The sequence below is a fragment of the Fukomys damarensis genome, unplaced genomic scaffold, assembly GCF_012274545.1.
Source record: "Fukomys damarensis isolate Sample0158 unplaced genomic scaffold, DMR_v1.0_HiC HiC_scaffold_22, whole genome shotgun sequence".
NCBI lineage: Eukaryota > Metazoa > Chordata > Mammalia > Rodentia > Bathyergidae > Fukomys > Fukomys damarensis.
Window position 1 is genome coordinate 11,605,077 of NW_022900934.1, and position 16,470 is coordinate 11,621,546.

A 16,470-nucleotide genomic window follows, 5' to 3' on the forward strand; every position below is an offset into this window, starting at 1 on the left:
GGCGCTGGTGCTGCAGCTCTGGGCCACACAGGTGGGCGCAGGCAGCCGTGGACGTGGGGTGTGTGTGCGCGCACGCGTGTGAGTGTGTGTACAGCGTGTAGGCCGGCGGGAGACTGCACTGTGAGCGTGCGTGTGCGTGTGCGTGCGGGCACGGAGAGGCACGTGTCTGCCTGGTTCCCACCTTTATTGTCAAGCAGCACCGTGGGCAGGACCCTTCACGTACTGTCTCCCGCTGTGATTATTTGACCGGATGCTTCCCGTGTAAGTTGCAGACGTGGTGTCACTCACTCCAGGGTGCGTCCTGGGAGGAAGAGGCCTCTCCCGTGGGCTCCGCACACTGCAAGTCCTGGAGCCTAAATCCAGGCTCCTCAGCTCTGGTGCCTCCCGTGCTCCGGTTTTGCCCGCTGTCCCGGTGATGTCCTTCGTGGCTCAGCTCGGCCCGGCCGGCAGTCCCGGATCGCACGTGCTTCTGGCCGCTCCCTCTTCAGTGCTCCTGAATCGGGGCAGTTTCTATGCTTTTCATGGTCGTTCATAACCTTGACATTTTTGAAATGTGCAGACCCGTTGTTTTGCAGAATCACGGAAAAGTTCCACTGAGGACTTACCGCGCGCAGGGATGCGGCTTTGTGTCGCTTTCCCTGTAGTCGGAGTGAGGCAGGGAGCAGACGGCCAAGCAGACAGATTCCAGATGGTGGTAGACGCCGACGGGCATGAACAGGGCTACAAATGGAGATCTCCTGGGAGTCTACCCCAGCCGGAGTCCGCTCTGGGGCTGGGATGTTAGAAGTGGTCCTTGGATCAAAAGAACACTAGACTCAGGGACCTGGGTATTCTGGGCAGCAGCAAGTGCCAAGGCCCTGGACCTCAGCAGGTGTTGGGGCAAAACCAAGGAGCTGCCAGTGGCCTTGGAGGGAATGAGGAGGCTTGTAGAGTTCGGAAACTTGGGAGTGACAGAACCAGTGAACTCAGTCATGGCTCAGGTGTTGGAGTGAGAGGGACGGTCTGCCTGGTTACTGCCTTCAGTCCTGACCGCCATGGCCCCCCTGTCCTGTGGCCCCACTGGCTCTAACGGTTGCACGGGGCAATTCCTCTCCCATCAACTCTGGACTTTTAAAAAATTTCCCCTCAGAGCCATTAGAGGCTGGCGAGGGGCTGGCGGGGTTTCGCCAGCAGTCCCCCCACCCCCAGGACCCAACGGTGGGTTTATGGGCGAGGCGACCTGGTGCTCTGGCTGTCCCCAGAGCCCCCGTGTCAGCAAAGCCAGACATTGGCGGGGGCTGGGAGTCCCAGAGTCTGGGGAGCAGCCTGGGTGGTGCCAGGAGGGCGTGTGGCCATTTTTTTCTTTGCACCTTGACATTTTATTTTGAAATAATTTTAGACTGTAGAAGGGTGACAGATATAGTACGGGGAAATCCCAGGTTGCCGAAATTATGTAGTCACAATAATGAACATTACTATTAACTAAAGTCCTCACTTTATTCAGATTTCCCAAGTTTTTCTCTTCCAGGATCTAATCTAAGATACCAGCGTGCATTTGGGGTGTTCTTTGTTCTAAACTGACTTTATTTGTAGAGCAATTTTAAGTTCACATCAAATTTTAATGGAAGTACAGGGATTTCGCCTATAGTCCCGGTGCTATGACAGCATCCCCCAGGGTGATACATTAGTTACAAGTTATAAACCTACTTAACGTGTCATCATTACACTTGGGGCATTTTTCTCTCCCCTTAAAATATTTTAAAATCACAAACTTAAAGGAAACAGGATCTGCACCCGCCTGAACCTTGGTTGTCCATTCTTCTGTGTTGATCCCTCAGATGGCTTCACCATGTGGTGGCCTTGGCGGCCCCAGCGATTTCAGACGGGTTGGCCCTCCCAGCGGAGGAGGCCGGTCTTTCCCAGGGCTGGAGCAGGAGGGAATCCGGTGGTGGGAAGGAAGTGTCTTCCGGGTGAGCTGAGGCGAGGCCCCAGCACCAGGCAGGGCATTCGGCGCTCCTGTGGTGCGATCACACTCGTGTGCATGCGCGCCCACACACCCATCTACGCAGCCAGGCGGAGGGCCGTCTCGCTCACTTCTCTAATTTGCAGAGCTCCTTCCTTTAAGCAGAGAGGACCGAGCACAGTGGGCTCCACCTCTGCTGGTAATTAATAAGCAGTGTGCCCGTCTGATCATCCGGGCAGCATGAAAGGGCCTCGGCCCCGAGCTAGCCTGCTGCTGAATTATTCATCCCCACGTTCCCTGGTCAGGAGACCAGCAGTGACCTTGCTGCCCCAGCCAGGCAGCAGGTGTGGGAGGGGCTCCGAGGCACCCTTGCTCCCGACCCCACAGTGGGGCCGGCTCGGAGCTCGCTGCTCTTGCCCCGGCCTCGGCAGAGCCTGTGGCCACCCGGGAGTGGCTCCGTATCGTCCCTGCTGTCCTGAGGACTCGGAGGCCTGGAGGAGAGTGACTTGTCCGGAGTCACAGGATGGGGCACTGCGGTCTGAACCCCGCCCTGCCTGGGCTCCATCCAGGGCTCCTCCAGCCCCGCCTAGGGTGTCTTGGAGCCTCCCAGGACCAGGAGAACACACACGTTGCCCGGATCCTATCAGTAAGCCTCTGCTCTATGCTGGGCAGTGCGTGGTGACTAGGAAGGGCCGCGTTCCTCTTTAGTAAAAGTCCTGATAATGACGTGTGCTTTACTGGAAGTAAATGGTACCTGCTTGGTGTTGAATTCATGTGAGATAAAGGTGGAGAACTCATCTTACCGTCGCTGATGCTGTTGTACATGTGTGTGCATGTGTGTGCACGTGCGTGTGTTAGGAAGGATTGAACGGAGAGAACAGTGAGCTACATCCAGCCCTTCTTCTTTTGAGATAGTATCTTGTTAAGTTGCCCGGGTTGAACTCAAACTTGCGATTCTCCTGCCTCAGTCGGCCAAGTAGTTAGAACTGCAGGCATTGCCACCGCTCCAGATTCCAGCATTTCTTTCCAGCCCTTTTCTGTATTTTTCTTCTGTGGTCAAGGTGGTCATAGTTCAGATTTCTGTTTGATTCAGCATTATACCATATGCATTTCTCATGCTACTGCAGATCACTGTAAGAATTACTCATTGCCCTTCTGTTTTATTTAAAAATCGGACATCCATTAAAAATTTGAAGAGTTTTAAAGGGTATATAGTTCCTGGGCATGGTGGTGCACACCTGTAATCCCAGCACTCAGGAGGCTGAGGCAGGAGGATCGCTGCAAGTTCGAGACCAGTTCCAGGGCAATCTGAACACACAGTGAGACCCTGTCAAAAAAAAAAAAAAAAAAAAAGGTTTATATATTAAAGAAGAGTCAGTCTCCCTCCCTGTCCTCCCTGCATCTGTGCCAGAGGCAACCTCAGGGCCAGTCCCTTGTGTCCCGGAGGTGGTGTCCCCTTCTTTACACACAGATCCCCACTCTACACCTTGCACTTTGCACACCCTGTGTGTGGGGCTCAGTCTGCACCAGGCTTCTCAAAGCTGCCTTCATTGAACCACCTTCCTGCTCATCCCCCTACGGCTGGGATCTCACTGATCACTGTCGATACACAAGGAGCTGCTTCCAGTGTTCTGTTGCTGGTCCACCAGCGCTGTAATAAATACCCTCAGACCTGAGTCTTCTCCCCACATGCAGTTATGCCTGTAATGAAATTACCAGATAAATATGCTAGTTAATGATGATTTAGTGCCCTATTATTATAATTGGATAGGGTGGTCATTTATGATAGACAAAAACCTTCCCGCAGTTGAGATTAGTTGTGGTCACCCACGTCTGAGTGTGCCAAATCGCTGAGGTCAAAATGCCTGTGAAAACGAGCAGCGAAGACTAGAGCCGTGAGGAAAGACGTTTCCTTGATTTTCCTTATTATTTACCTATGGGGAAGTTTTAAGTAAGTATTGTTAAAAAGCAGCACTCGCGTTCATCAGTAATTATTACTATTTTGCTTTGTATGTGCACACACTCACACTTACCTATTCTTCAAGTGACTGAGAATTGTAACATACAAGGAAACCTGTGTCCCTAACTGCATTTCAACATTGTATCAGTTAGCTTTGCCGTGTAACAAACATGCACTAACTAAAGCTCCCTGGCCTCCATTTGTTCACCTTCATTTAACTCACAGGCCTGTGATCTGGCTGATCTTAGTGGGGTTCTGCTGGGCCACTCGGCTCTGCCCCACATGTCTCATCCTCTTCCTAGTCCAGGGCAAGTAGAAGCACATGAGGTCTCTTCAGACCTTGGCTGAGAATGCTATTTTATCTATTCCAGCTCATTCTTCTGGCAAAGTAAGTCCGTGTCTGAACTGAAATTCAGGGGTGGGGGAAATATACTCTGCAGGGCCACGTCGTAAAGGGGTGTGGCTATAAGGGGTAGCAAAAAATAGGGACCAATGGTGCCTTCACCTTCAGACATGAACAGTGGTCTTCAGCGATATCCCTTGTTCCTCTCCCCGATGCTTGCTTTGCCCATTGGCTGTGAAGATCACCCTGGAGCGGTCTTGAAAATAGGTATGAGGCTTGGCCAGTGTCTCAAGCAGGTTTCAGCCACAGCCCGAGGCTGAATGCAGACACTCTTTGCACCTAGATTCTTGGCATGGGTGGGAACCAGGCCTGCTGAGCCCTGTGCCTTGGCCAAGGCTGCGGCCAAACTGTTCCGCCCTGGTGTAACGGGCTCCTTCTCACTGCAGGGAAACATGGGCCCTGCCGCCTTCTGGCTCCTGCTCTTCCTTCTCAAGAATCCGGAGGCTCTGGCTGCCGTTCGTAGGGAGCTCCAACACATCCTGTGCCAAGCAGGGCAGTCTTCCTCGCAGATGAGCGCCCTCCCGCCGAAGGCCTTAGACAGCACCCCTGTGCTCGGTGAGATCACAGGCCTCCAAGAGCGCCTGCGCGATCATTCGTCGTGCGCCCCCAAAGCCTTTTCTAGCGCGGGCTCCAGGGCCTGTCATTGTCCTCTGACCTAAGGTCTCCCTGAGTCTCCCTTCTGAGGCCTGGCGCTTCTGTGCCGCAGTCTCAGCTGTCCAAGCTCATGGGCTACGTGAGAGAAACCCTAAGCCACGCTGGCTGAGGTGGGAAAGGGCCTTCGTGTGGGGCATGCAGCTAGGGAATCCAGAGGTGCCCGGCTTGAGGCCTGGGGGATCCAGGTGCTATCAGGATGGGTCTGTCCCTCTCCCAGCCCCCTCCTTCCTGGCTGGCTCTGTCTCAGGCTGGTATCAGCTCAAGGATGGCCATCCTTGGCTATGAGAGCCATCCTTGGCTGCCTTCCTTAGCGCGTTGCTGCCTAAAGTCCCGAGTGTGTCCCCTGGATCACGTGCCCATCCAGTGCTCAGAGCGAGGTTCTGACGGGCAGTCAGAGCCCACTACCAGCAATGAGGAGTAGAAGCAACAGCCCCACCCCTGAACATAGAAGAGGGGTGGTCCCCAGAGGAGGATCGGGGGGCTGTTTGCAGAAGGGGAGTTTCTCTGGGCAGGCAGAAGCAGACACAGATGGCCCCCCTCTTTCCCAGCCTTCTGATATCTCTCTGGCTCTAACCTCCCCTCACGAATTCCCTTGGAGTCAGAACTGGATCCTCTCACACTCAGGGACCTCTGAGAGGTCACAGCTGATCCCCATCTGGCCTTTTCCACCTTGCTGTGTGACCGGGCAAGGCCTGCTGCACCTCCCTCTGTACAGTGGGCGGGGGTGGCACTGGGCACATAGGAGGGCAGCCTGCTCATCCCCTCGTGTCGCCCATGCAGACAGCGTGCTGAGCGAGAGCCTCAGGCTCACAGCTGCACCTTTCATCACCCGAGAGGTGGTGGTGGACATGGCCTTGCCTCTGGCGGATGGACGGGAGTTCTCCCTGCGATGCGGTGATCGGCTCCTCCTCTTCCCCTTCCTCAGTCCCCAGAGGGATCCGGAAATCTACACAGACCCAGAGGTACTGACAGTTAGCTGGTCACACTGGGATGACAGGCAAATCTTTCAGTGCCTTTGGGATCAGCCGCTTCTGGGGGCAGCCTGGCTGTGCTCTCTGCTTGCTGTGTGACCTTGCCCAGATGGCTTCGCCTCTCTGTGCTTCCTCAACTGAGACATGGTCCTCGTGGTAGCACCTGCCTCTGGAGGATATTCAGATGAAACTCTACCACTCTTTGACCCACCCCTCCGTCCACCCTTCGTCCATCCACCCACCGCGTACCCATCGCGGGTCCATCCTGCCATCTGCCCACCTGTCTGCCTGGCCGTTCACTTGTCCTCCTACCACCTTTCATCCGATCACACCACCCCTTGTGCTCGGATACAAGCCTTGCCTTATCGCTGTCGGGTGTAGCAAAGGAAATTGACCTGTTTCTTTTGTGAAATTCATTTTTCTTGTCCATTACAAAAGTAATACGTACTTATCATAAAAATAGAACTATAGAGAAATAGATATTTAAAAGTGAAAAAAGGTCACTCTCTCCTCTCCACTTCCACCAAGTTCCCTAGCCATGGTTTGGGGTGTGTCTTTTTCCCTCTGTTTTTGGAGTGTGTCGTTTAAATTATTTTTATGCTTTTCCCAACACACACACACACACACACACACACACACACACACACACACGAGTGTTTGTATAGGATCCTATTTTTCTGAAACTCATGGGTGTTTTTTTACTCAACACCCAGCAGTAGAAACGTCTTCCACGTGGTACACACATCTCTTGTTGGAGTTTTCCCTCAGTCCCCTGTCAGTTGACTGTTACATTGTGACCCTTCTTCCTTCTTCTGTAAACAAGTCTGTAATGAATTCCTCAAAACATTTTTTTTTTTTTTTGGTGCAGGTTTGGCTTGGGGTGGGATAAAAAAATGGACTCGCTTCCTGTTTCAGGTATTTAAATACAACCGTTTCCTGAGCCCAGAGGGAACAGAGAAGAAAGACTTTTACAAGGGTGGAAAACAGTTGAAGAATTACAACCTGCCGTGGGGGGCAGGGCACAACCAGTGCCTGGGGAAGAGTTTTGCCATCTACAGCCTTAAACAGTGAGTGAGGCGGGGCAGGGCAGGGCTGGGCTGGGCAAGGTGGTGCCACCCCGTTTGGTTGGCTCACACACTGCTGCTTCTGGGGCTCTGCTAGGCGAGCGGTTTAGGGCGGAGTTTCAACTGGCAGGGCTGCCTCCTGCCCACGAGTCTATTGATTTGTGTTTTTAAAAATGTGTGCTAACTTTTTAAAACCAGAAGAGCTCATATAAAAAGCCAGATTTCTGATTTCTTGTGAAATAATCGCATCTGGTATTGGGCTCGTCCTCCAACGGGCGTCCACACACCAAATGCGGACACTGGGTCTCAGGTGACTGAGGGCCGCCGCGTGTTCAGAGCCCCGTGGTGAAACTGGCTGGGCGTCTGTGTCCCCACCCGGCCGTGTGGATGCCTCGGGCAGGGCAGGGCTCCCAGGTCCTCCTCCTCAGGCACTGAGCGCCTTGGCGACCCACTGCGCCAGGGGTCATGGCACCCCGGCTTTCTGACCAGCGTACCTGTCACCGTAGGCCCAGTAACCTTCCACGCCCGTTTCCTCCTCTATAAAGTGAGGGGTGCTGATAGAGCCAGGGGCGTCAGGATACACGGATTGGATCTTTCCAAGATCTTGACCCACGGCCTAGCTTGTCAGAGGTTTTGCTAAACGTTAATTATCACAGCTATTACAGGTATCAGGGTGCAGGCAGTAAGCTGGGGGAAGAGAGACATCCGGCAACATTTGGCTTCAGTTAATAGCAGGACGGAGATCGCAATACCGTGCAGTCATTGCTGCTCCAACACTTCATACGCACTCCTAAAAATCGCCTCGTTGGAGGAAATCACACAGAGGTTACGGGAAAGAGGGGCCAGTGTTCAAAAGCTTCATCGGTGATGCATTAAGACAAAAAATGATGAGAAGCCAATAAAAAAGTAGTACAGTTTGACCCGTGTTAAGTGCTTAAGAAACGTGCGTGCGGGCTGACATGGCCGCTGATGGATGTGTAATTCCGAGCATGTGCACGTTTTACGGACCGCTGCACAGCCAAGACTGGGTGTGGTTTTTACAGTCACCCTGGCTTCTCCCAGATGAAACTGCACACGAGCACAGGTCCGCCGGTCCAGGAGGCAGGACAGTGCTGGCACTCAGAGAAGTAAAAGATACGCTCCCTTAGGGACATGGTTGGTGACAAATAATGAAGCAGGTGGTCAGAGGCAAGTCACCACGTCATCAGGGGCACCGGTTACGGCATGGACTTGGCAACCTCCCAGTGTACCTTTAAGATTTCCAGAAGGTGGCGGTAGCAAGCTCTTGTCATGGGGTGACAGTTTTCTCACGGGTGGTTGCAAGATGTCTTGTGAGAGTGGTGTTGGCTTTAATCTCACTGAGACACTGATGGGTACCGTAGCAGTCCCAGCCGGGACAGACAGCAAAGGTTCCAGGCCTGGGAGAAAGGGGGATGAAGGGACAGGAGGAAGGGAACAGCCTGCCTCACTGCTGATCATTGTGGGGGCTGAGAGGCACACAGGCCTGGAGGGCTGGGGCTCCTCCCCTCTGGGCAGACGTGGGCCGGGCTCTTTCCCTTGGCTGTGCTGCCCTCGCCACACAGCTGGCAGGCAGGGGAAAGCTGGAGGTTCCTGCACACCCCCTGGGCGTGGGTGGCACCACACCTCTCCTGCTGGGGCTCCCAGGCCTGTGCCAGGACTGATCCCGGCCTGCCTGACCTTGCAGGGGCCAGCAGACCACACTTGCTCATGGCCTCCGATCCCCTCTCCCTGCAGATTTGTGTTCCTCGTGCTGACGCACTTTGACCTGAAGCTGGTCAGCGCAGACCAGGAGGTCCCCAAGTTTGACCCCAGCAGGTATGGCTTCGGGCTGATGCAGCCGAAGAATGACGCGCTCATCCAGTGTCGCGCCCAGCTGTGACCCGCAGGAGCTCCCAGACAGCCTGCTCCAGCTTCCTGACTTTCTGTGCCAGTGTCATCCTAGATGCCTATACCTAGGGGTGGGGACAGAGTGGAAGCCACCAAAGACAACACCAAAGTCAAGAAGAGACTTGGAAAGTTCAGCTGGGTGTCGTGGCGCACACCTGTAATCCCAGCACTCAGGGGGCTGAGGCAGGAGGATCTCTGTGAGTTTGAGGCCAGTCTGGGCTACAAAGCAAAATCTTGTCTCAAAAATAAATAAATAAAAGTTCTATGGCTATCGCTGCAAAGTTTTACTTCCAAATCAGGCTCTTTCTGCTGCCCAGGCACCTAGCACTTCTCACCTTGTGACAGTGACATCCACAAAAGCTAATCCAGACAGGGCAGAGCCAGGAGTCCTTGCTGCTATGCTGCCTACTCCCAGAGTGTTCACTGTCCCAGCCCTTCACACTGCTATGGCCTGGGCCTTCACCAGAGATGCAGGCTGTGGAAAGGCCCTTCTGGTGCCGGCTGTGTGTCTGCTGGCACAAGTTTGGTCCCCCAGTTATTCATGTAGCTAAGGCCTCAGGGCCCCTTAGGCTGTTTCCTTCTCTGGGCGCCCCTTGCACTGACACTACCCTCCTCTGCGTTCAGGCGGATACTCGAGGGCCCCAGGGCTGGTGCACCCGGTGCAGGCACGGCCCACCCCACACTGGGCCAGAGGAACAAAGGGCTCTGCTCTAGAGACTCAGGCACCAGACAAGCTGGGCTTTCCCCATGCCTGGACTCACGTAGGGCCTCTAGGAGGGTGACTCAGCCAGGGCCCCGCGGTTGGGGCAAGGCAAGTAGGAGAAACGAGCTGTTAGGGTGTAGATGCTCCCCATGCTGCTCAATCCAGGCTGCACACTGTTTTTGCTTGTTCTGGACTTTAAAAAGTTAACCTAGAAAGGCTGGAGATTTAGTTCAGTGGTTCCAGTGCCTACCTCACCAGTGCAAGGGCCTGAGTTGGATCCCTGGTACAAAAAAAAAAAAAAGTCAACCTAGAGCTGTGTGTGGTGGCACATGCCTGTGATCCCAGCTACTTGGGGGCCTAGGCAGGAGGAATCTTGAGTTCAAGGCCAGACTGGGCAACTTAGCAAGATCCTGTCTCGAAACCAAACCTGAATTGTTTCCACTTCTGCTGGAGACTCGGAGGCCCCAGCCACACTGGGCCACATTGCCGAGGGCATCAGTGGCCGAGCTGAGAGGCAGCATCCCTGTGTGCAGGGCACAGACTGGGCTCCCCCGGCTTTAGGCTCTGTCTGCTTCTGCATTCATTGCACCTGGCCTGGAGGCACTGGAGTTTGAGACCCTGCACGCACTCTTAGAAGTGATACTGGGAAGCTGGGTATGGTGGCGCACACCTGTAATCCCAGCATTGGGAGGCTGAGGCAGGAGGATCGCTGTGAGTTCGAGACCAGCCTGGGCTACATAGTGAGTTCCAGGTCAGTCTCAACTACACAGTGAGACCCTGTCTCAAAAAACCAAAAACCAAAAACAAAACAAAACAAAACAAAAACAACAAAAAAAGAAGTGAACCAGCTAATGAGGAACCCGGGCCATCATTCATGGAGCCTGTGTGCTCCAGCCCTGGAACAAACAGGTCTGTGATGAAAACGTGCCCTTACCTCAGCTTTGGGAGAAAAACACAGTTTAAGGAGAAACTTTTTTGGGGGTGGTACCAGGGCTCAAACTCGGTTCCCTGCACTTGCTGCGGAAGTGTGGGTGCAGTTGTGAGCAGCAGGCACAGACGAGGTCTCTCAGCTTTAGCTGGAGGCAAAGAGAGGCCCTGAGTCCTCCCAGTGCCCCAGGGGTGAGTGGCAGCCCCGGGGCATGGGGGCTTCCCTGGCCCTAAGCTCTGGGCGCCCCCAGGATTCCCAGACAGACAGCATGATTGACAGGAGGCTGGATATCCCCAGGGAAACCCGTCTTCACGCCTGGGTGACCCCACTGCCGCCTGCTTCTTAACTCTGCAGGAAATCAGAGCTGGCAGCCTCCTGTGGGAGGATGAGCCAGTTTCCATAGCAACCTCAGCTGCCTCCTCCTGGCTGGCAGGGAAGGAAGAAAGCCCGCAGAAATAGCTGCGGAAGGTCTGCGACCCTGGTGCGCGGGGGAAACCCTTCTGGCTTCCCCCTTCCAAATCGGGCTGGGTTGGCACAGCGGCTCGATTCCCACCTGCGTTCCAAGAAGGGCCAGTTCACGTCCAAAGGGCACCTCCTCGGAGCCACGGCCAGTGAGGAGCGAAGTGCTTGGGAGAAAGCATTCTCCCGGCCAGCCTGCTCCTGCTGGGATCTGAGATTGAAGGCCGTGATTGAAACCTGTTCTTGTTTTCATCTTTCTTTTCTCTTGTCACTTTCCTTTTTTTTTTTCCCCCTTAAAAATGAGCTTCCAAGAAAAGAGGGGGAGATGGTGGGCTGGCTGCTGGCTGCAGGTTGTTGGGAAGGAGCTGGACGTCATGGTGATTCTTCCTGCCATGTATGAGAATCTCAGAATTGCAGGACATTTGTTAGAATCCTCTTACAGTGACCTGAAAAGGGTTTCCTGAGCATTGTTGTTATTATTTTTGCTACATTTGTGAATTCTTGTTTATCAAATATTCTTCTTTAAACAGACTCACTTTTTTTTTTTTTTGGTAACACAGTACTCAGGAGGCTGAGGCAGGAGGATTGTCACAAGTTCACAGCCAGCCTGAACTACATAGCAAGGCCCTGTTTCAAAAAACAAAACAAAAAAAGCAGACTCACTTTTTAAATTTAAATTTGTTTTTCTGTTGCTGCCAGTAATGGGCCACACGTATTGCTCAGAATAGAAAGTGACTGTCAAAATACATTGGCTGGGGAGGGGGCTCCCTCCGGCTGGCCCAGGCTTGGGGCCAGAGCGCCCTCTCTTCTCAGGTACAGAACAAACCCTGCACGGTCAGGGTTGCCTGAAGGCCGTGCTGTTTCTCCCGGACCCGAGAGGGTGAGGGGCGGGGACCAAAGCCAGGTGTGCACAGCAAGGGTTGCACACACCCAGGGAGCTGGTAGGGTCCTGCCTGCTGGTCTCCACAGAGCTGGCCTCCCAGCTGAGTCCTGCCGGAAGCCACTGACTTTGATGTTGTTTGGAGTCAACACAGCATCCCCTGAGTAGCATGATGATTGTGCCTTGCTATTTTAATACAGAATTCTATTTTCATATAGCCCTGTCGAGCAAAAACATGCTGGAATCTATTAAAGCACCCGCTTTCATGAGAGCCTCTGGGTGAGGCCCACCCGGGCCCCGCCGAGGTCTGGAAGGCCCAGGTCGGCCCCTGGGAGGGGAGCGCAGAGCACGGGTCGAAGTGGCGGCCGCCAACAAGGCAGACGCGATCACCTCCATTCCCACAGAGTAGGAAGCTGCAGGTCAGAGAAACGCATGCCGGGCCCAAGACCATACACCTAAGAAGTAGAGGCTCAGGACTCAAATGCGGGCCTCTCTTCTGCACAGCATCCCTGGGGAGCACCCTGTCCATGATCCTCCTGGGGACAGCAGAGGGGATGGGTAGCCATAGAGGAGCTAGGATTCAGGGTCACACGCAAACAAAAAGAAACTTTTAAAATTTTCCTGGCCCAGTAGCCAGGTATGTTAGCGCAGGCCTGGGGTCCTAGCTACTCAGGAGGCTGAGGCAGGAGGGTTGCATGAACCCACAAGTTCAACACTAGCCTTTAAAACACAGTAGAATCTCGTCTCAATAAATATTCATGGGACAATCTCCCTCTCTCATCAGACTGCATGCATTTGTTTGAATATGAGAAAGGGGGAAATTGGTTACATTTGCTTTCAGAAAAATAGAAAAGGGAAAATTGGTTTTTGTCTCAAATCTTTAAATAAAAGTTCCTGGGACACATGTGCCTCGCTCAGTCTCCTCAGCAGTGAGGCTGATAGGAAGGCACACTGGCACTGGTGAGTGTGAATTGGGCTGCAAGCAACACACTTCTCAAGAGAACACAACAACATTTTATATGTTAAAGGGTTTACATTTAAAACAGCACATTGCTGGGTGTGGTGGCGCACACCTGTAATCCCAGCACTCAGGAGGCTGAGGCAGGAGGATCGCTGTGAGTTCGAGACCAGCCTGGGCTACATAGTGAGCTCCAGGTCAGTCTCAACTACATAGTGAGACCCTGTCTCAAAAAACCAAAAAACAAACAGCAACAACAACAACAAAAACAGCACACATTCCTTTCTCACAGAAAGACAGGAGACCAGTGGTGGTATGACATCTTCACAATCACCAGGCCCATCTTTTTCTGCTCTCTTCTTCACTGTAGTGACTAATTTCCAACCTCAGGGACCAGTATGGCTGCTTGAGCACCAGCTGCTTTGTCCACATCCCAGACAGGCCGGAGGGAAGAGCAAAGAAAAGAAAAATTTCTGCTCCCACCTTATTGGCCAGAATTTAATCATGGGACCCATCTTGCTGCATGAGAAGTTAGGAAATACAGTCTTCCGCTCCAGGTTTTCAGTCTGTGCACCATTTCCCACTGTGTTATGCTCCCGTTTTATCAGTCAAGGTCTGAGTTACGTGGTAGGGCCAGGGTTCTGCTTGTCTGAGTCAGGGACTACATCCTGGGCCTCAAGGGCCTGCAGCTTCATCACTTCCATCCTCGGGCAACAAAAGGACATTTTCATGCTCCCCTCGCTGATATCAGAATCAGTACAGCCCCTTGGTCAAAGCCAACGCTGGTGATGGTGTTGTGTCTTTATGAAAATCACAGATGCCAGACATGGCAGCACACACCTGTAATCACAGCTACTCAGGAGGCTGAGGCAGAAGGATCTCAGGGTGGAGCCCAGCACAGTCAATTTAGAGAAACCCTGTCTCAATAACTAAATAAAAATTTAAAAAAATAACACCAAGGCCATAGCTGAGCGCCAAGCCCATGCCTGGCACTCAGGAGGCCCAGGGGACGGTTGTATGGGCGATAACTGCATCTGAGTCTGAGTCTAAGTCGAGCCTTCTGTGTGCTTTAGACACTAGGTGTTCTGAGCGCCTTGTGTGTGCTGGGCCCTGAGAATATTTTAGGCAGCGTGGGTTCCAGCGGTGAGCAGCAGACCCCAGCTTCTGGTGCTGGAGCCCTAGTAGGGGAGACCACAGGAAACCGGGCAAATAAATTTAAAAAACACAAAATGCGTTGGATGGGGATGGACGCTGCAGAGAAGGGAGGAAGTAGGGAGAGGCAGGAGGGGCCGTGTGGAGGTGGCAGGGACAGGGAGGCCTCTCCGAGGGTCAAAGGACACAAGAGGAGCAGAGCGGCTGCGTATGGAGGAGAGAGGAGAAGGAAGACGGAGACAGGAAGTGGCCGGTGTAGCCGGGGCCACCGTGGGTTCCGAGTGGATCAAGCTGGGCTCTGACTGACAGTGGGCTGCGGAGAGGCCGCAGGGTACAGGCGGGACCCCGACAGAGGGGCAGATCAAGGGGCCTCAGTGGGCCCTGACTACGTTCTGAGACCATCGCTGAGGAGGGAACTCTAATCGCCTGGCCAGACGCCATGCCCCAGCCTCCTCACTAGCAGCAAGCCAGGTTTCTTCAGATTGAGACAGCTGTGCGCTCAGAGACAACGGCCCAAGCTCCAAGCAGAAACAAGGCCAAGTCAGACACAGCTGGCAGGCACTGCTCACCACTTATTGGGCTAATGAAGGTCACATGATCCAGTGCTGGCCAATGAGATGATCAGGAAAGTGGAGGGCGTTTCAAAATGCGAGAGATTCTCCTCCTCTCTCCTTCTCTTGGAGTTGTCCTGTAAGAACCTGTCTGTGGCAATCATCTTGTGGCCATGAGGTTAAGAGACCTACAGAAATCAATCAAGTATACTGAAGCTTCAGAGCTGCTGCAATGACAGACTTTGGCATCTCCTGTTTTTGGATTTTGTGTAAATGAGAGAATAAAACCAATTACTCTTCATACTCCGTTTAGAGGTCATTCCATAATTGTAACAGCCTGGCCTCTGCCTGGTCTCTGCTGAGTCATTGAGTACTGGGGTGATTGGGGCATTTCCCTGTGCCCCAGCTCCTCCACCTGCAAAGTGGGGATAACCGGTAGAACACTTCCCTGATAAGGTTCTGTGAGCATAGTGAACCCCGTCATTTATAGTCAGTGGAAGACACAGAAATGTGAGTGTCCTGATTTAGCCTCATCATAGTTTCTTGGAGGAAAAATGAACTCAGATGCCAAGAGGCAGGGCTGGTGACACAGGCCGTGGGCTTTGAGGGGTGAATAGGAGTTCACCATATGGGATCCATCCATCAAACGTCCCTACCCCCCTGGCCTTGCATCCTGTGTTTCCTCCTGCCCTCCTCCAGCCCCAGGGCCTTCCCCTTCCTTCCCTCCCACCCTTATCCCCGGAATATCCTTCTTGCTGATGCTTTCTGCTTCGTAATTCCACTGTGAGATGGGCCTTGTCTCAGGCAGTTCTTGATCCGAAAACCTTCCCCATTATTTCTATTGCTCTCAGGCAGTTGCCTATTTCCTTCACAGCAGCTGTTGATAGCAGTTTATTCTTAAAAGTCCCTGTTTATGTGTTCCAATGAAATTCGAGCCTCAGCTGGGCGTGGTAGCACACACCTGTAATCCCAGCACTCGGGAGGCTGAGGCGGGCGGATCGCTGTGAGTTCGAGACCAGCCTGGGCTACATAGTGAGTTCCAGGTCAGTCTCAGCTACATAGTGAGACCCTGTCTCAAAAAACAAAAAAGAAAGAAAAGAAAAGAAATGCGAACCTCAGGGGGTCAGGCGGGCTGGTGCTGCCGCTTTCCCAGCATGCAGTGCAGCCTGGCATTCCACAGGTGCTCAGGGAATGTGTGCTAAGTGAGCAAATGGCTTCTGCCTTGTCTGGCGCGCCTACCCTTCATCTTGGGCAGCGAGGGGCAAGGGAGGATGTGAAACAGGGCAGAGAGACCCGGCTGGGTGGCGTGGGCCTTTCAAAGTCTCCCCTGGAAGCTGGGAGTGTTGGTTAGCGGCGGAGAGAGAATCCAAGGAGGCCGATGAGGGTGGACAAGGGCAGCGGGAAGGAGGTGGAGAGACGTCAGTCCCCAAGGGCAGCAGAGCTGGACTGTAATGAAATGTTATCTGAGGAGGATCAGTTAATTAGCTCCTGGTCTCTGCGGCTTTGCTTTCCTGCTTTTGCTGACTCGGCCCTTTTCCGTGCACCTCGGAGCTCCCGGCCCCTCTGCGGGAAGGGATATTAGTTTCCTTCTAATTGCTCAGCTGGAAGTGGGCAGCACCCTGTCCCTGCCCTACTTTTCATCACTGTTTGGCCACACACCCTGAAAGTGGAGGGCTGTGAAAGTCCAGGCCACAGAGAGGCTCCCTGGGAGGCACGCGGGGTTATGAGGCGGCTCCCTGTGTGGGGGCCTCTGGTGGCGCACACATCCCCTCCAGGGAAGGGGCCAGTGAGACCACGCGAGGCCGCGTTAGCGTCCCAGAGACTGCACCACACGGCGGGTGAGTGGGGACATGGATGGGTAGGAAGCGTCGAGGGCGGACGGATGGAGGTGAACCCTGTAGGAAGCCGGGGATGGATGCCTGGATGAACACTCGGGG

At 53.6% G+C, this 16,470-nt stretch overlaps 1 protein-coding gene across 1 annotated transcript in view; it reads left to right on the top strand.

Annotated features, from left to right (window-relative positions):
• Window positions 1–9,107, top strand: part of Ptgis (prostaglandin I2 synthase) — a 33,179-nt gene extending 24,072 nt beyond the window's left edge. The window contains exons 7-10 of the mRNA XM_033767088.1: window positions 4,572–4,860; window positions 5,740–5,921; window positions 6,846–6,997; window positions 8,750–9,107. Coding sequence (XP_033622979.1) covers window positions 4,572–4,860; window positions 5,740–5,921; window positions 6,846–6,997; window positions 8,750–8,894 — 768 coding nt within the window. The 3' untranslated portion in view covers window positions 8,895–9,107. The remainder of the gene's footprint in view (window positions 1–4,571; window positions 4,861–5,739; window positions 5,922–6,845; window positions 6,998–8,749) is intronic.
• Window positions 9,108–16,470: the final 7,363 nt, after the last annotated feature.